Consider the following 19,555-nt stretch of genomic DNA (forward strand, 5'->3'; position numbering starts at 1 on the left):
CCCACTTTTATATATAACAAGAACAATAAAAGAAAATGTATTTTTAGAGATTGTGTATGTTATCATATTTTAAACACACACTTACACATGAGCAAACTCATGATTACAGTACATTATTTATACAAAAAAACATGATGAACATGATTTAATGAAAAGCAGTGAGTCATATGTCAGTATAAACCAAGGACCTGCTATTTTTTTTTCCTACCAGTCAGCGACCCACCCAAAAACAAATCCGCAACCCACTTTTTGGTCCTGACCCACCAGTTAAGAATCATTGGGCTGGGGTATATAAATAGATGTTGACTAACGCCTTCATGAACAAGACTAAGCCAAACAAAATGATGACAATAGTAACAAAGAGCAGTAACCAGTGGTGATTTTTTTTTCCTGGGGCGCGTGGGGCCCACCAAATCCAGCAGCTGGTGCTGTGATAGGAATAGTACAGTATTATGTGTTTTATATCTAATACAGAGTAGTGATTTATCCAATAATCTATCCATGCTCTCTAGTGCTTGTCCTCATTGGGGATGCAATGGAACAACAATTCACATGCATTCACACGTGTGGACCATTTATTTAGACATTTAGAAATATTCCGAATATTCATTTAAATTAACCCCAAAATTTTCTTGACAATACGTTGCACGCACCCCCACTAGTCTAAACGCGGCATTCAGATTACAATTGCATTTGTGGAATGATTAAAGCGGAAGTCAACGCAAACCCCAGATTTTTGATGAAAATAAATAAATATTGCGTTTGCGGAATACGAGTTAATCCACTCGTTTTGAGCCATCTCTGGGGGCGGCCATTTTGTCACTTCCCTCGACTGAAAATGACATCACAACTACTCAGGGCTAATGATTGGTCATTACCTGAGACCTGAGTAGCGGTGATGTCATTTTCAGTCGACAGTAATGACAAAATGGCCGCCCCCTGAGATGGCTAAAAATGGGTGGAATTTTGCTGCCTAACTCATATTCCACAAAAAGCAATATTAATCAGAATGCCGTGTTTCAACTAGTGGGCCTGCTAGGAACATATTCCTGCTGGAGCCTATCTAAGCTGTCATCGGGCAGTTGGCAGGGGACACCCCGAACTGGTTGCCAGTTAATCGCAGGGCACACAGAGACAAACAAACACACACACTCACAATCACACTTAGGGGCAATTTCGAGTGTCCAATCAACCTACCGTGCATGTTTTTGGAATGTGGGAGGAAACCGGAGTACCCGGAGAAAACCCACGCAGGCACGGAGAGAACATGCAAACTCCACACAGGAAGGCCGGGGCCGGGATCGAACCCACGACCTCTGAACTGTGAGGCGGACGTGCTAACCCGTCGAACACCGTGCCGCCCCCGCTGGGAACAAATTCTTGAAAAAAAAAACAAGTTTGGGTTCATTTCAAGTTTAAGAAGCAAAATCCACTCATTGTTATCCATCACAGGGGGCGGCCATTTTGTCACTTGCTGTCGACTGAAAATGACATCACAGTTGCTCGGGGCGTAGGTATCGACCAATCATGGCTCGGCTTCAGAAAACAGGTGAGCCGTGTTTGGTTGTTACCTGAGCCAAAGGTCCTCTATTATGAGCATTCACGTCCAATCTAAGAAGACAAGACAAATTAGATTTTCAAATAGGCATCCAGGGCACTCCCCTGTTTGGATGGGGGAAGCCTTGCCTCATTTGGACGACCACGCAGTGGCCAGAGAGTGCATGAGTCTTTGACTGAAGATCGGTCCCCGGTCTACTGGCAGCCGTTCGGCGGGCAGGTCACGAGCCGAGTCTCATTACATTAGCGCCGTCGTGTTCTGCCGTGTCAGCTGCAACGCAGCTTAGCCGGTCGATGGGGCAATCCTCTTAAAGGAGTCCGCGGTAAGCCACGGGGGCCAGAGGCCGCCAGGCCGGGTGCCGCTTTCACGTCTTCCGCCGGGCCTCTCCTTTTTCCCAGTAGGAATCTGTCCTACGCCGTCATTCCTTTCACATCTTTCCTTCTTTTCCGCTCACTTTTTGCTTGTCCACCGGCCTGTTGGCCTTGCGGAAAAGGGTCTTGATCTCGTCCGTCACCATCTCCTGCCAGTTGGCCCTAATCAAAGACAGAGCGCGGAATTGATCTCGAGCAGAAACGGCGTATTTGGATTTAAAGCGGAAGTCAACCCAAACATCTTTTTTTCAAGAATATGTTCCCAGCAGGTCCACTAGTTGAAACGCGGCGTTCTGATGAATATCGCGTTTGTGGAATATAAGTCAAGCAGCAAAATGCACTCGTTTTTAGCCATCTCCGGGGGCGGCCATTTTGTCTCCTGTCGACTGAAAATGACATCACAACTGCTCACAACGACCAATCACGGCTGATCTGTTCTCTGAATCCGAGCCGTGATTGGTCGTTGTGAGCAGCTGTGATGTCATTTTCAGTCGACAGAAGACAAAACGGCCGCCGACAGAAATGGCTAAAAACGAGTGGATTAACACTTATTCCACAAACGTAATATTCATCAGAATGCCCTGTTTCAACTAGTGGGCTTGCATAGAATATATTCTTGAAAAAAAATACGTTTGCGTTGACTTCCGCTTTAATAAGCACACAAAACACCGCAATAGCAAACACAGCACAAATACCACAATAAGTGTTCAATCACGAAGGCTAAATCGCTACACAAAGAGGGATTTGCAGGGCGCGGAAGTTGATCAAATCAAGAGATGAGGGGGGAAAAAGATCACAAAGCCAAGACTTGGAAATCACATCACAGCGTGCCAAGGTTTCCCACAGGACACCACGCGACACCAGCTGGCTGGCATGCCAGGGCTCTACCTTCGTGTCAAGCCTTTTTCTCCGCCTTCTTTCTCCTGTACGTGGCTACGTCTTCGGGGCTCAGGCCGTGATTGTCTTCGCTGAGGTAGCACAGGCGCAGTTTGTGCAAGTTTTGCCCAAGTGCATTCGCAGTACAGACGGGGGGGGGGGGTTCAAATGTGAAAAATGCTGAGCGGTATCTTACCCTGGTTTGATCTCTGGCGGTTTTGGCAAGGGCTTTGCAAAGTCAGACTTCCCCACGAGCCAGTACGTCTCTTCAATGCCTTTCCCCTGGTAATAAAGAGCACTCTTAAATTCAGGCCGCGTGGCTGTATGTGCGGGAACGCAACATTTAATCATTTGTTTTAATGGACGGATCTTAAAAGCAAGTCAACCCCAAAATGTTCTTTATAAGAATATGTCCTATGCAGTCCCACAAGTCTAAACACGGCATTCGGAATAATATCGCGTTTGTGGAATATCAGTTCAGCAGTAAAATCCAGCCGAGTTCGTCCATCTCAGGGGGCGGCCATTTTGTCACTTGCTGTCGACTGAAAAATCACACCACGGTTGTAACAAACAGAGCTGGGCACTAAAATGACCAAAAAATTCCTGGTCCGTTTATCACCTTCCACCTGCAGCCGGGATACCCTTCCGCCCTTCGTTTATCTGCCAAATAGTAATCGCCTATAGGCCAGTCTGCCTGTCATTTTAAACGGGCTTCCGTTAGCGTTTATGTTGACCAACTTTGACTAACTTGCACTAGCACCCCACCCGCCTCTCCCCCGCTGAGCGATATTTGAAAGAAAAGATTCACCGCGGCATGGGAGCCTCACCGCGGTCGGACTAAATGCATCTCCTTTTAGGACCCTGAAGCTCAAAAAACCTCGGCCGACCTTGCTGCGGCCATTGAAGCCTCACTGCGAAAATAATTCCTGGCACTGGTAACAACCAATCACGGCTCAACTTCAGAAACCAGGTGAGCCCCGAGTAGCTGTGATGTCATTTTCAGTCGACACAGTGTGGCAAAATGGCCGCCCCCTGATATGGACAAAAACGGGTGGATTTTGCTGCTTAAGTCGTATTCCACAAACAAAATATCAATCAGAATGCCGTGTTTAGACTAGTGGACAGCGACGGAATGTTACCTTCAGTTCTGTCTTGCCCCTGACTTCAATTTTATAACCTTCCTTGAGAGCGCGCAGGATGTTCACAGTGCTCAAGTTTACGTGGATCCTGTAAGCTGACACGACAAGACGCTCCAGAGTTACTGTAACTGATCAGGGAGAGCAAAGTAAAAATACAGCGCCGGAAACTCACGCAGGCCGGTGGATTCCATTCTGGAGGCAGTGTTGACGGTGTCTCCAAAGAGGCAGTAGCGAGGCATGGTCAGGCCCACCACTCCAGCCACGCAGGGCCCTGGGAAGGCGCAAGGTTAGGATGCTTGTTTGGGAGCTACGCTAACGGTAAATTTGACCTCGCAGACTTTTGCACTATTGGTGGATTTTTCTGTAATCCACACAGTGCCAAATTTTTACATACTGAGCCGTGATTGGTCGTTACCTGAGCCCTGAGCAGTTGCGATGTCCTTTTTAGTCGACAGAAGAGTCAAAATGGCCGCCCCCGGAGATGGCTAAAAACGCGTTCATTTTGCTGCTTAACTCATATTCCACAAACGCATTATTAATCAGGATGCCGTGTTTCAACTAGGGGGCCTGCTGGGAGCATATTTTTGAAAAAAATATGTTTGCGTTGATTTTCCCCTTTTAATTCCCCCTTCTTAATATTCAATAAAATAAAAAACACAACGAAACACAAATTCAAAAATCATTTTATAATCATTTACAAGTCTATACTTTTTCATGAATCTCACTGGGTGGACAGTCCGTCAAACTGCTGCGCCCCTGACACGGCATCCAACTAAATTGAACAAAATATTTGAAAACGCAGTATACTGTAAATTCATTTATGTCTGTTCATTTTGGATTGACTGCTACTGGTAGTCTCTCTTTGCATTGGATCGACCAATACTCCGGACAATGGGAAATTCCGAGCTCAGTTTAAGACAGAAGAAGGAATGTATTTTGGTCAATCGACATGGACGAACTACCTGAGTGGATCCCGATCCGTATCCTGACAGGAACGTCGGGCATGTGGCGCATCCGGAAGGTTCCCACCGAGCTGAGGATGTTCAGAGACATGTTGGCCACTTCGGCGGCGTGCTTGTTGCCGTTTCTCTTGGGCAGGCCCGACGCCACCATGTAAGCATCGCCGATGGTCTCCACCTGGATAACACATTGACGCATTAATCGGGATCATCCGCTGGGGGAATAAAATGAGGGTTTATTATGCTGACTGTGTCTAGAAAAGATGCTGGATTCTGCTGCACAGGATATGCTATCAAACAATTGTCCACATCATTGCCGTGTTTGCATAAAGAGGTCAGGCTTGCTACAAAATTAAAAAAAAAAAAAAAAAAAACACCCCGAATACGTACAGCCGTCTAAAATCTGATAACAAGAAACAAACGGTCACGTTTTATTGAGTGAGTCTTGCCTCACCTTGTAGACATCGTGGTTGCTGAGAACGGCATCAAACAGAGTGTAAAGGTCGTTGAGAAGGTCAACCACCTCGATGGGGTCACTGAGCGACGAGATGGTGGTGAAGCCCACGATGTCACTGAAGTAGATGGTCACCTGGTCGAAGTACTCCGGCTCCACCGTGGTGCCGGTTTTCAGCGCCTCGGCCACCGAGCTGAAGGACGCAGAGGACCATCAGGCCATTTCTTTTTTCTTTTCAAACGTTCATTTTTGCGCGCGGGCGCGTGTCAACTGACGGCGGCAGCATCTCGGAGAGCAGTTTCTCTGTCCTGTGCTTCTCAACCTCCAGCTCCTCCGTTCGCTCTCGGATGAGCTCCTCCAGATTGGAGCTGTACTGCTCCAACATCCTCAACATGGAGTCAATGATGTTGGTCTTTTTACCCTTGTTGATGATCTTGAACTACAAGAAAAAAAAGCAACAATTACGTGTTGGGGGGAAATAACGTGAAAACAGAGAGAATGATGACACCACTTCTTAAATTTCAAACAAACCCTGTCGAAAATCTCATCGAAATTTGGTCTTCGGTCTGGAAGCTCACTCCAGCACTGCTTCATCAGCTGGATGCATTCCAGAGGAGCCTGGTCAGGAACTACAGTGGGCCGGCACATTGGAGGGGGCTTCTTAACCTTTCGAATAATCTCTGAAAACACGAATATAAGGCATCAGGCCACAAAGGAACAATGCGCTGACATTTCGCTCGGCAACAAGCAGGATTTTTTTAAAAATTTTTTATTGACAAATGATCTGCAATTTATTTTTTAGAGAGTGAGCAGGCCTAGCCGTGTAGCTCAAATCAATACAGTTGAAGTTGACTGTCAAACTAATAATAAAACAAAGAGAATTGCACGTTGTGTATTTAAGACAACTACATACTTTGCCTCGTACAAAAGACCCGCTAGCTTGATGCAAAATGCCATAGATAGGCAAGCATAACTAGCATCCATGTGGCAGTTTTATAAGCAACAGATATTTAAACACAAATGGTGCAGCATCACACGGAGAAAGACAAAATAGCAAAACTCATTAGCATCTGTATATATATATATATATATATATATATATATATATATATATATACATACATAATTTTTTATTTAATTAAAAAAAAAAATTGTTGCCATTTTTATTTTAGGTCCAAAACCAAAATGGCACAATCAGTCACAGCAGTTCAATAGCAACAAAATCAGACCTGTTGCTAGGCAGAATTTGTGGGGTGGCACCTGATACCGTTTCCTTATTAACTTGGGTTTCCCCACAAAGCTGAGAACCAAGAACAGGAAGTCACGCGCTAATTCCAAAAACACGCTAGCAATTTATTTTTTAATACGTGTCAATTGTGTGTACTGTATGTACGCATTGAGTCCAGGGTGTACTCCGCCTCTCACCCAAAGTCCGCTGGGGTAGGCTCCTGCTCACCCATGACTCCATGAGGACAACGGCTAAAGAAAATGGATGGCTAGTTTTTCAACAATGCCTTTTTCAATACACACCCTCGGGCGGTAGTCCCAGCATGCAGTACGGTGCTCCTCGAACCACCACCTCTTGGAGAATAATGGAAAAACTGTACACGTCCCCCTTGTAGGTGCCTTTACGGGCGCTTGCGAGATCCCTGAGGAATTCTGGAGCGGTCCAAAAAAGGTCTGGATGGAGCAGAGGAAAATGAGGTACGGGATACTCGCTACGAACGCTTGAGTTGCGATGTTTGCGGAAGACATGTTACCTTCAGGTGGAGGTTGTTCGACAGGAGCCTTTTGAGATTCGAGCAGCTCGTTAAAGCCGTAGTCCGTGATCTTGAGCACAAAGCGCCCGTCCACCACGCAGTTCCGAGATTTCAGACGCCCATGCGGGAAGTCCCTATGGTGGAGGTATTTCATGCCCTGCAAGCACAATGTGCCTTATTATGTTATGTTATGAGCCAATTTCACCCACACGCATTGATGAATTATAAAATATTTACGAGTCAAGCTTTTGACGATTCTTTTCACGCTACGGCGCCACTGTTATTTTCATCTAAATCTTCATCTTAGCCAATATCAATAACTGTATTATGATATACTTTGATCTTTTACTCACTTTGTCATTATGAAGAAGTAAAAATATGATTAGCTTGCTTTACTTCTATGCTCATATTCGAGAAAAACATCGTTGTACAAATATCATTGCAGGCAGCATAATGTGTCCATGCACAAGAATAATAGAGTGAAGCGAGCGGCAGCATGTTTCCACTGGGAATGTCAGTGCTTAACTCAAGTGTGCCAGAGTGAATAGAGAAGCGTCACATGATGACGTGCAAGGCAGGCAGGCGGGCGGGCGGGCGGGACGGCGTTGGCGTTTACCTTGATGAGGTCAAGCACAAGCGAGGACTTGAACATCCAGTCTAATTTGACGTCCTCGTTCCTAAGCAGGTCCTGCAGACTTCCCCTGGAGCAGTGCTCCGTCACCACCGCGAACATGGAGCTCTCTGTGAAGAAGCCCAGGAAAGGATTCACGTTCTCGTTTCTCAAGTCCTTCATCTGAAAGGGGCAATAGACAGGAGGTTGGATTACCTCGTATTGTTTTGGTTGCAAAATCTACACAACATTACAGGCGTGTACCATTATGTTAGCACTAAGCTAGCAGACTTAAAGGCACATTTATAGTGTGGTTGTTTTAAATACACAATGTAGGCGTATTCCATTATTTGTTAGCATTAAGCTAGCAGACCCAAAGGCAAACTTATCGTGTGTGGTTGTTTTTAATACACAATGTAGGCGTATTCCACTATATGTTAGCATTAAGCTAGCAGACCTAAAGGCAAACTTATCGTGTGTGGTTGTTTTTAATACACAAAGTAGGCGTATTCCATTATATGTTAGCATTAAGCTAGCAGACTTAAAGCCACATTTATAATGTGGTTGTTTTAAATACACAATGTAGGCGTATTCCATTATATGTTAGCATTAAGCTAGCAGACCTAAAGGCAAACTTATCGTGTGTGGTTGTTTTTAATACACAAAGTAGGCGTATTCCATTATATGTTAGCATTAAGCTAGCAGACCTAAAGGCAAACTTATCGTGTGTGGTTGTTTTTAATACACAAAGTAGGCGTATTCCATTATATGTTAGCATTAAGCTAGCAGACCTAAAGGCAAACTTATCGTGTGTGGTTGTTTTTAATACAAAATGTTTCATTTTCTTCATTTTAAGTTTAGTTTGACAGTAAACGTCAACAGGGAGTGGCGAAACAGCTTGAGGCTTCTTTTTGGACAAAAAAACAAACAAACAAAAAAACTTTCAGATTTAACAGCGCTGACCTTGGTAAAAATCTTTGTGCCGCTCTGCTTCACCTCCTTAAACTGTCCATTCTTAAATTTCTTTAGCCACACCCAGTCACCCTGGAGGAGAAGTCACATGTTAAATATGATACCGCTAATATTGAAATGTTTTATGATTGATGATTTATCACTGAGCATCAAGCTACTTTTTAAAATTGGGGCTAACATTTCAAATGTGAGGCTCTCTTTTTAGACATGCCTTTGTCAGGGTGGTTTACCTCAAAAACGGCAACGTTGGTGGTCTCGTGAGTGGCCGTGTGCATGCTGTTGACTGAATGTGAGCGGTCTGCAGATTTCTCTTCAAGAGCACTGGACTCACTCATGTCCTCTAAAGTGATTTTCTGCGCATGAAACCAAACGGAACATGTCATAAAACATGGAATAATAATGGCAATCAGTAAATAAGAATTTACTGTAGGCGCATATTTTGTGGCACCTCAACCCCACTAAGAAGGGAGTAAAATTCAATGGCTTTTCAAAGTTATAAACTTTAGGAAGAAATTGGGAAAGAATAGAAAAATATGGAATTCAAGAGGAATTCAAGTTTGTCTAAGAGCATGATTTAGTCTATGTACACAAAATAGAATCAAAATGTTATCAAAACCCATCCATCCGGTTTGTATATCGCTTCTGTTCATTAAGGTCACGGGTGAGCTGGAGCCACCCTTCACCGAGTTTTGGACACTGTACACCATGGACAGGTTGCTAGATTGCAGCACGCATGACAAACACAATTCCTATCCAAATTCCCACCCAGGGACAAAATGATCCATTCATCCATGATGTTCCTCTTACTATAAAAATATAACATCATATAAAATATTGTGTAAAAGAAATTTCCATTATCATGAATTCCCTGTTGTAATTATCCAATTTATCCAACTGAATATTTTCAAAAAAATATTGTGAAAAAGAAATTTCCATTATCACGAATTCCCTGTTGTAATTATCCAATTTATCCAACTGAATATTTTCAAAAAAATATTGTGTGAAAGAAATTTCCATTATCACGAATTCCCTGTTGTAATTATCCAATTTATCCAACTGAATATTTTCAAAAAAATATTGTGAAAAAGAAATTTCCATTATCACGAATTCCCTGTTGTAATTATCCAATTTATCCAACTGAATATTTTCAAAAAAATATTGTGTGAAAGAAATTTCCATTATCACGAATTCCCTGTTGTAATTATCTAATTTATCCAACTGAATATTTTCAAAAAAATATTGTGAAAAAGAAATTTCCATTATCATGAATTCCCTGTTGTAATTATCCAATTTATCCAACTGAATATTTTCAAAAAAATATTGTGTGAAAGAAATTTCCATTATCATGAATTCCCTGTTGTAATTATCCAATTTATCCAACTGAATATTTTCAAAAAAATATTGTGTGAAAGAAATTTCCATTATCATGAATTCCCTGTTGTAATTATCCAATTTATCCAACTGAATATTTTCAAAAAAATATTGTGAAAAAGAAATTTCCATTATCATGAATTCCCTGTTGTAATCATCCAATTTATCCAACTGAATATTTTCGAAAAAATATTGTGAAAAAGAAATTTCCATTATCATGAATTCCCTGTTCTAATTATCCAATTTATCCAACTGAATATTTTCAAAAAAATATTGTGTGAAAGAAATTTCCATTATCATGAATTCCCTGTTGTAATTATCCAATTTATCCAACTGAATATTTTCAAAAAAATATTGTGTGAAAGAAATTTCCATTATCACGAATTCCCTGTTGTAATTATCTAATTTATCCAACTGAATATTTTCAAAAAAATATTGTGAAAAAGAAATTTCCATTATCATGAATTCCCTGTTGTAATTATCCAATTTATCCAACTGAATATTTTCAAAAAAATATTGTGTGAAAGAAATTTCCATTATCACGAATTCCCTGCTGTAATTATCCAATTTATCCAACTGAATATTTTCGAAAAAATATTGTGTGAAAGAAATTTCCATTATCACGAATTCCCTGTTGTAATTATCTAATTTATCCAACTGAATATTTTCAAAAAAATATTGTGAAAAAGAAATTTCCATTATCATGAATTCCCTGTTGTAATTATCCAATTTATCCAACTGAATATTTTCAAAAAAATATTGTGTGAAAGAAATTTCCATTATCACGAATTCCCTGCTGTAATTATCCAATTTATCCAACTGAATATTTTCGAAAAAATATTGTGAAAAAGAAATTTCCATTATCATGAATTCCCTGTTCTAATTATCCAATTTATCCAAATGACGAATTCCCTGTTGTAATTATCCAATTTATCCAACTGAATATTTTCAAAAAAATATTGTGTAAAAGAAATTTCCATGATCATGAATTCCCTGCTATAATTATCCAATTCATCCAACTGAATATTTTCAAAATTCCAACACCTCCCATGGAAGGTTTCTCGAATGTTTTTAGTATAGTTTCTAGTGTAATTCCTCTGCCAGTGGATGAAATGCTGAGCAAAGCCAGAGCGTGGGATGCAACATGAACGCTCACCCTTTTGCTAATCTGCGGGTTGATGAAAGTAAGATCCTCTAAGGTCAGCAGGATCCGATTTGGGCCTTTGACCAGCTGGATTTGCTGCAGTCTCCTCCTGTCGAGTCAGATCCGCAAAAGATGAGAACGTCAATCGATGACATCTCAGAAAATGGGATTCCTCCCAAACGCAGTGGCGAGCCTGAACTTGTACCTGATGAAAAGACCGATGACGAGCCCTGCTACGGCCAGAGCCAAGATGACCGCAAACACCACTATGATGTAGGTGACCTCCACCCCTGCACGACAACAGGTTAGCGATCCGGTTGATCGATTTGGAAATTTACCACGGCGCGCTGTTACATATGATCGGATAATAACGGCTCTGAGAAGCGGCGCGCGGCTTATCATCCAAAGTTATTTTCGCGCGCCTCGCTTCAAGTGAAATTCAGCGTCGACGATTGCATGTATGTGGTCGTGAGGCGGCCCGCTTGGTATCGCTAAGTGTTACGGCAGCTGCCGTGTTAGACGTCGTTTACCGCATTGTGTGCGTATATCGCAACTTTTTTTTTTTTTTTTTTTTAGGTTGACTTCCCCCTTTAAATGAATCCTCGGTAGATCAAATGACAACCTCTCAAACGAAGACCCTGAGCCAAAGCCCCTTACCTCCTTTGCAGAGAGCACTCTTAACAAACCAGCAGCTGGAATCAGACGGTGGAGGGGACCCTCCCGGAAAATGAATGGACCTCCCAGCAAAGCGCAGCCGCCCGGATGTCAGATCCACCGCGTAGGTCGGGTACAGCTGGCTGCCGGCGTTGCTGGTGTCCAGGATGACGTAGCCGGTTTTGAGTTCGCCGCCGTTGTCCACCTGCACCTTCTGGTTGAAGCCACTGAAGGATATGTTCTTGGTGAAGTAGGCCAAGTTTGAGCCTGACGGGTGCATGCCGGCTCTCTTGGTCTTGTGGATGGACTTGGCAAGGAGATAAATGCTGTTGTAGATTGTGCCGAACAGTGGGTGAACCTGCAATACAAAGCGGACACGGTTGGGACGAGAAGGTCCAGTCGAGAATATCAATCAATCAATCAATCAATCACATTTTATTTATATAGCACTTTTCATACATAAAAATGCAACTCAAAGTGCTTTAAAACATTCAACGCAAAACATAGAATTATCTTCAATCAAAAGAAAAGATGAATTATTTAAAAGTTGTTGAAAGCCAAACTAAAAAGGTGCGTCTTGAGCTTCCTCTTAAAAATATCAACAGTCTCTGCAGACCTGGCGTCCTCTGGCAGGCTATTCCAAAGGTGAGGACCAAAACGGCTGAACGCAGCCTCGCCATGCATTTTGGTCCTCACCCTTGGAATAAATAAAAGGCCGGCGCCAGAGGACCTCAGGATCGGCGAGGGCTGGTATGATAAAAGCAAATCAGATAAATAAGATGGCCCAAGACCATTAACACATTTATAAACTAATAAAAGTACTTTAAAATCGATCCTGAAACACACAGGGAGCCAATGCAGCAATTTCAAAACCGGCGTAATGTGCTCCCGCCCTCTGGTTCTCGTCAGCACCCGAGCGGCTGAATTCTGCAGTAGTTGCAGTGGTGAAATGCTCTTTTTCGGGAGGCCAGAGAGCAGGGCATTACAGTAATCTAAACGACAGGAAATAAAGGCATGCATCAGCACTTCCGTGTTAGCCTGAGAGAGAAATTGGAATATTCCAATCCAGACCGTGCCTCGACCTCTACCTGCATTAGCCGGGAGAGATCCAAAGGCGTTCCTTTACTACGAATAACGCGCTGATTATTTGTTCATCTATCTATGGCGGTGACGTATATCGACAGGCACAACAATTGGTAAATGCTCTAATATCCACCTGGTGTGCCATTTTTTTTTTAATTTTGTGCGTGCCTTGGCTCAAAAAAGGTTGCACAACGCTGGCCTCGACCCAAACGCTTCTCGCCAACTGGTTCCTACCTGCTCGGCCGCCGCACCCGGCCTCACTTCGCCGCTCTCTTTGGCTGCCGAAAAGGCCTCGTTGAAGGACGCGGGCTCGGAGACGATGGTGATTGTGAGCACGGCGTCGTAGGCCTCGCGCAGCCTGCTGTTGTTTTGCAGGCGAGAGTAGGGGGCGCTGTAGGGCAAACTGTAGTGCAGGGCGTCGTAGGGCACGAAAACGTACTTGCCCGAAGTCAGACCCATTTGTTGCGCCTTGACCAGGAAAGTGGCCTGCTGCTCCCCTCCCAGCAGCGCAGAGTGCATGCACATGACGATCACTGGAACACACACGCGGGATGACCTCTTAAATGATACAATACGGACAAAAGGACAACGGGGTGAGGGATGGATGGAACCGATAAATGTTACGGAAGTGAAAGTATGCAGACTGGGCGATGTTGTTTATGTGCGCTGGAAAAAAAAAAATAAAAAACGTGGGCTGGTGATGATGTCACAAGTGTGAATTTGAATTTGGAGAAAACATTGCCAAGATGAAGATGATAAAGTGGAGTGGGGCCGAGATAGAGCCCTGGGGGACACCGGAACCAACGGGGGGGACGTTTTCATTTGAACAAACCGGGCGCATGAAAGAACCAAACCATTGAAAGAATTTGCGTCATGTCAATGTTATGGAGTCTGTTCAGGGGGATGATGTGAGAAATGGCATCGAAAGTTGCAGTCAGGTCGCGCAGGATACGGCCGCTGAGTAGGCCGGAGTCGGCTGAAAGAAAAAAAACGAGTGCTGTTTCTGCACCGTGGTGGGTTCGGACACCAGGAATTGATTGCGATTGAAATGATTAGAATCTGAACCCATTTTTTTTTTTTACGTGATTGGGGTTATGGCTTCTGTTTTGAATGCTGCAGGAACAATAACAGTGGAGAGAGAGAGAGAGAGAGAGAAGTGAACGGCGTTTCAGTTGATGTCCTTTGGAGTTGAACTGTCACAGAGCAGGTGCGGACCAGCGCATCGAGGCGGCGAAAGCTACTGATCCGCTTTTTAATGTCGTTAGTATGTTGAGGAGATGATGGGGATTATCATTGTGGTGCGTGGCCAGTTCATGAGGGCTGGAGAGGGAATCCAAGCTGGGCAGGCTGCTGATAAAAGCGGAGAGAGTGTATGGGCAGATGTTTTGAACTTTTGTTGGACAAAATTACATCGATTGGCTGAGTGTTTTGCCGTTTGAACACACGGTGTTTTATTTATTGTCTCGGCGTTTCCTGTTCGACTTTTACGGAACACTCCAAATGGGAGTGACAAACGACTTGAAGCGAGCACGCCCGGCCTCTTGTTTGGAGAAAATGTGCCAGGCAGTGAGCACAAGTGCTCAGGAATACTTTTAAAAAAGTGCGTTTTTAAAGAGTTGAAATGTTTGAACAACGATGAAGAAGAGGAAAACTATATTAAAAATGGTCCATGTAGCTTCTCATAGATTTTGACAGATTCCCCCCCCCCCCACCGAGAGCAACAACCACGATTCACTTTTCTTGGAGTTGAGGCAATCTGAGTTTCCATTTGTAATATTAAAGGCGGGCAACTACTTTTTACACACAAAAATCGCCGATGAGTAAAGTGACGGGTAACATCTTTGCATTGTGCTTTCATCATTGAACTGAAGTCTGACTTTTATTTATTTTTTTTTTATGTACTTTATGAAATAATATGAACATCACCTCTTATCTCCCCTGCGTCTTGGATCTTCCTCAGCGTGCTCTCAACTTGGATCTCGCCGATGCCCACCGACGTAACCAAGGCGACGGGGAGCCCCTTTTCCCTCATGGCGGCGGCCACTCGCTCCGCCGTGTCCCTCCAGATGTCTTCGGTGGAGGAGACCACCACCATGTTAGCCCACCGGAAGTGCTTCAGCACCGCGAAGAGCACCTCCGGGGGAAACGGAACCGTCCTGGAAAAAGTCGGGTAGCTCGCGGCGCGGTCCAGCTCAAAATTGACACAGCCGTGGGAGAAGATGGACTTGTCCCAGTTCTTTGCCAGCAGTGACGCCGCGGTACAGTATCCGGGATTAGTGGGGCCCACAAACGCATCGGCCGTATTCTCATAGCGTATGAATTCAGTCAAAGCTTTGGAAGTTTCGCAAGGCTCCTGCAGGATGACAAAGTCCATCTTCAGGTCCAATTTCAAACTGAGGTCTCGGTTTATCCTGGAGACCGCGAGCCTCGCGGCAGCGGCCGGCAGCGTCCTGTAGAAGACCGGGTCGCAGTTCCAAGGCCCCAGGACGCCCACTTTGAATACCGAGCAGCCGCCGCGGCAAGGGAACGTCGACGATCCGAGGAGGACCCATAGGAGAAAGTAGTAAAAAGGCGGCGCCGGTAACGAACGCCGTCTTTTAAGCAGAGGCACAAAAGGACGGTTGGACTCCCATAGAGGCCGAAAATGTTGCATTGTCCCGGCTGTGAATTTGAGGTAGTGATGTTTCAGGGTCACTGCGGGAGAGTCGTCTGAAAAGTAAGCACGCGCTTTCAGAATGTTCACATTTGGAATGGATATCGGACGAATGAAGTCAAATGACTGACCTAGCCCTCCTTTGAAGTCATCAGGCGTCCGTCCGTCCGGGCGTCACCTCAGCATCCTCGCGACCTTACCGTCTTTGCGTGAGCGGCCGGGGAGCCGAGTCATCGCGCTTGGACCGCCAGGCTGCCAAGTGACAGGCGGGGGGAGCCGTTTGGAGACGACTTCAGCACCCTGGAGAGCTACTTACGCCCCGCAGCCACCCGCTTTAACAACTCCGCCTTCTATCTGGATGACAACAAACAACTGTGATCCTCTGCACTCATATGGCAAGACAAAAAAAAAAAATCCAAAATCTCCGTTGAAAAACGTCCCCGCCTTGAAATACGACCACAAGTGTATTTAGTGTATTGCGTTATGAGGAGGGTGTCAGCCTCGTTCAATCCAATCGGCCAAAGTGACCGTGGGCCAAAACGTAGGTGTTACTCGCTAATCCATTTTCACTGAGGAGCATTGTAAGAGGATTGACAGCCGGCCGTAGTCTTGTCCAGAAGCCTCGTCGTGGTGCGGCTGGAGCTGCGACAAGGCCTTCTTTCTTATCGCTTAACACCCTCAACAACTCTCATGACCGTGGACTGTATCTAACGGGGTTCACCAAACTGTTTTTTTAGGGGTTGACGATTTTCAGACCAATCACGACTGACCGGCTTTCTCAAGCTGAGCCGCGATTGGTCGTTACCTGAGCCCCGAGCAGTTGTGATGTCATTTTCAGTAGACAGAAGTGACAAAATGGCCGCCCCCCCCCCCCCCACCCGAGATGGCTAAAAATGGCTGGATTTTGCTACTTAACTCATATTCCACAAGCACAGCATTAATCAGAATGCTGCGTTTCAACCTTTGCTGTAGTGGGTCAATTTGTGTGTACATAATTCCCCCCCCCCCCAAAAAAAAATAATTTCAATGAGATCCTTGTGAAGCTGTCCGCAGAATATGATTCATGCTGTAAAATGCGCTTACCAAAATGCCGGGAAAAGCCTACTAGAACAGCAGAAATGTATTTGAGGTTAATCAAGTTCAACCGCATGATCCAAGTTGAGCTTTAGTTCCTCTCTCTAAAATATACTTTTGTTGTTGTTGTGTTGTACTTGTTAGGAGCCGGCAGCTCCTGCAGATTAAATGAATTGGAAGCCTAAGTGGAGTGGTGGTAATTAAAGATAACGAAGGAGTCTGCCTGCATGCGATGCGGCCGCCCCCCGAGGATGGCCGCCGATTTTCACTGCGTCAGTCTTTTCGAATACTTTTGGAAAGGGCTCCGCCTTCGCTGATGAGGCGGGCGGGTGCCTGGCAAATGAGCACCAGATGGTTGCCACGACATCCGCCATGGTGACGCGTTTGCAAGTGGCTGCAGTCCAAAACACAGGACCACTATTCATCCGAAATCATGAACAAGAATTAGGGATAAAGAAATAAGTTGATTCTCTGAATACATTTTAAAGACACATTTGAGTTCATATGCACAGAAATATTCCTCGCGGTGGCAAAAACGATTCCACCTTTGCTGACCCTTATCCCAGGTAAGCCAATGAGCCTCTTAAACGTAACACCTTGACACCACTGCATGCATGCCGGAATAGAAAACAGAAATGATGAGTCAGCACTCTCGCCACCCAGCGAATGCACCACAGCTCACACCAATATAAAAATGCACTTCAAATGTGTTAAAAATATACAAATTGATGAACAAAATGTTTTTCCTCTAAATGTTGCTCTAAATTGCCCATCGATGAGAATGCAAGTGTGAATGGTCGTTTGTTTACAGCAGGGGTCATCAACATTTGTGAAACTGAGAGACACTTCTTGGGTAGCTGTAATTTGGAGTCGATTTTTTTTCCCATTGCACTTTAATCATCTGATTTGCAAAAAAATCACTGACCATTCAACTACCAGTAAGGACTACCAGCTTGATACGCAATTCTGAAATGACAAATTTGCTCATATATTACCTTTAATCATGCAATGTTTTTAATCATTAATGACAATCATTTACAAATCCCAAATCCAACAAAGTTGGGAGATTGTGTAAAATGTAAATAAACAACAGAATAAAATGATTTGCAAATCCTTTTCAACTTCCACTGAAAAAAGTTTCTGTTGAATTTATTTCTTCAAGTGGCTGCACAAAATATAATCATCTGGATAAAGAGACATTTTTTAAGTAGATACATACGTCTATTAAATAAATGGATCTGAATCCAGGTGATTTTATTCGATAAAATAAAAGAGGGTAAATTCAACACGCCATTTTTTTCATTCATTTATATTCACTGGAATACATGACAATTTCTCAAAACATTTAATGTTCTAACTGATGAACATTATTGTTTTGTTGTTGTTTTCTCTCAAATATTCTCTCTTTTTGAATTTGATGCCTGCAACACATTCCCAAAAAAGCTGGGACAAGGCCAACAAAAAACCGGCAAGTTAAGACTGCTTAAAAAGCCTATTTGGAATATTCCAAATGTGAACAGGTTTATTGGAAACAGGTGAGTGATGACAATCATTGGGGGAAAGACGGAGCATGTCACAGGTCAGTCCGGATGAACGGATGGAGACTTCACCATTTATGTCTTTACAATGTGAAATAATGAAAACAATGCCTGGTGTCTAGAACTGTAGATTCCAATACAATGTCAAAAGACTAAAAGTCACTTGGCATAGGTTCCAGATCATCCACGACGCAAGTGAACAAAAGTAGTATAGAAAATGGATGGGAAAATGATTCACTTCGATTGTTTTTTTTTTTTACACTTTTCTGTAAATGTAACGATGAGAAGTATCTGTCATGCAGTCAGCCCAATATCACGATAATTTAACTATTGCGCCCTCCTCTGGCTAAACTTGTAAAATTGCCTGAGCAACCTTCACGGTGGGGAACCTTGCGAGCCCGCCACGAGAATATTTCAGATTGCAATAAAACGCAATACTTTGCACTATAATGCAATAATCTTTGCAGAATTTTACAATAATGTTTTATCATAACGCATTTCTGTTGCGTTTTATTGTATCTATCACCGCATGGCACAGATAAATTAACACAGATAGTGATTCCGATTGAAACACTAAACGTTTGACTCCGCCCTCGCGGATTCGAAACGCCTTCTTTTTCCTTTTTTGTTCAACTGTTTCCTTGGTGATTTTAATGATGCGCCGTATTATGACGTCACGCTTACTTTTTTTTTTTTTAACACTTGATCAACATAGACAATTACAAACTCTCAATCCTCAGTCAGTCGGAGCGGAGCTATGAACTGTTGGACGGAAGTGGTCGGACGAAAGATCGGAAAGGCCATTTGATGTCCAAACAGAGGAACTTGACACGAAAGCTTGTAAAGCGTGTTAAGGGGCCCTGAAAACGGGGCAGTCGTTGATGGTTCTGTGTGTTGTTGAGGCCATCGGGTTCAAACGTTGTGGTCAAAAGACGTCCTCAACTCAGAAATGAGTTGGATATGTAGTACCACATGTCACCAGCAGAGGGGGCACTCCCTGTATGTTTGAGGTTAGGGTTCAGTCAGTTGATAGTTTGTAATTTTCGATGTGAAATTAGTTACGTGTTTTTAAAAATATGACATCAATAAATGTCGAGAAATTAAAACGTGAGATGCAAGGCAAATTTTACTCCAAGTATTAAAAAAAAAAAAGCAATAAATTAAACCAATGGCTCTTGAAAGGTAGGATATTACTCACCGAATCAGGGCGCGTCTTATATATGCGGCTATGGCGTTTCAAGTCGACAAGGAGATCCTTAAAATGATTGACAAAATACTTTTTAACTTTATTCGGAAAAACAGGCCTCATTATTTAAAAAAGACGAACTCCTGTGAAAAT

At 43.6% G+C, this 19,555-nt stretch overlaps 1 protein-coding gene across 2 annotated transcripts; it reads right to left on the minus strand.

Moving 5' to 3' along the window:
- Positions 1-553: 553 nt before the first annotated feature.
- gucy2f (guanylate cyclase 2F, retinal) lies at positions 554-16,355 on the minus strand. Of its 2 annotated transcripts, XM_086035697.1 has the most exons (20): positions 15,736-16,355; positions 14,878-15,660; positions 13,391-13,484; positions 13,186-13,312; positions 11,872-12,226; positions 11,420-11,504; positions 11,227-11,323; positions 8,930-9,052; positions 8,691-8,771; positions 7,734-7,910; positions 7,118-7,274; positions 6,888-7,037; positions 5,889-6,037; positions 5,633-5,796; positions 5,358-5,550; positions 4,907-5,081; positions 4,117-4,215; positions 3,945-4,039; positions 3,002-3,087; positions 554-2,091 (listed from the first exon to the last, which is right to left on the minus strand). In XM_086035697.1, exons 2-20 carry the CDS (start codon positions 15,602-15,604, stop codon positions 1,986-1,988), a joined length of 3,240 nt encoding a protein of 1,079 aa, XP_085891823.1. In that variant the 5' UTR covers positions 15,605-15,660; positions 15,736-16,355; the 3' UTR covers positions 554-1,985. The 2 variants fall into 2 exon arrangements, with proteins under 2 accessions (XP_085891823.1, XP_085891822.1); XM_086035696.1 differs by having other exon boundaries at positions 13,186-13,484; positions 15,736-16,351.
- Between the last annotated feature and the right edge of the window lie 3,200 nt (positions 16,356-19,555).

This window comes from Filicampus tigris, chromosome 7 (genome assembly GCF_054856515.1).
Source record: "Filicampus tigris isolate MCC_2025a chromosome 7, RoL_Ftig_1.0, whole genome shotgun sequence".
NCBI lineage: Eukaryota > Metazoa > Chordata > Actinopteri > Syngnathiformes > Syngnathidae > Filicampus > Filicampus tigris.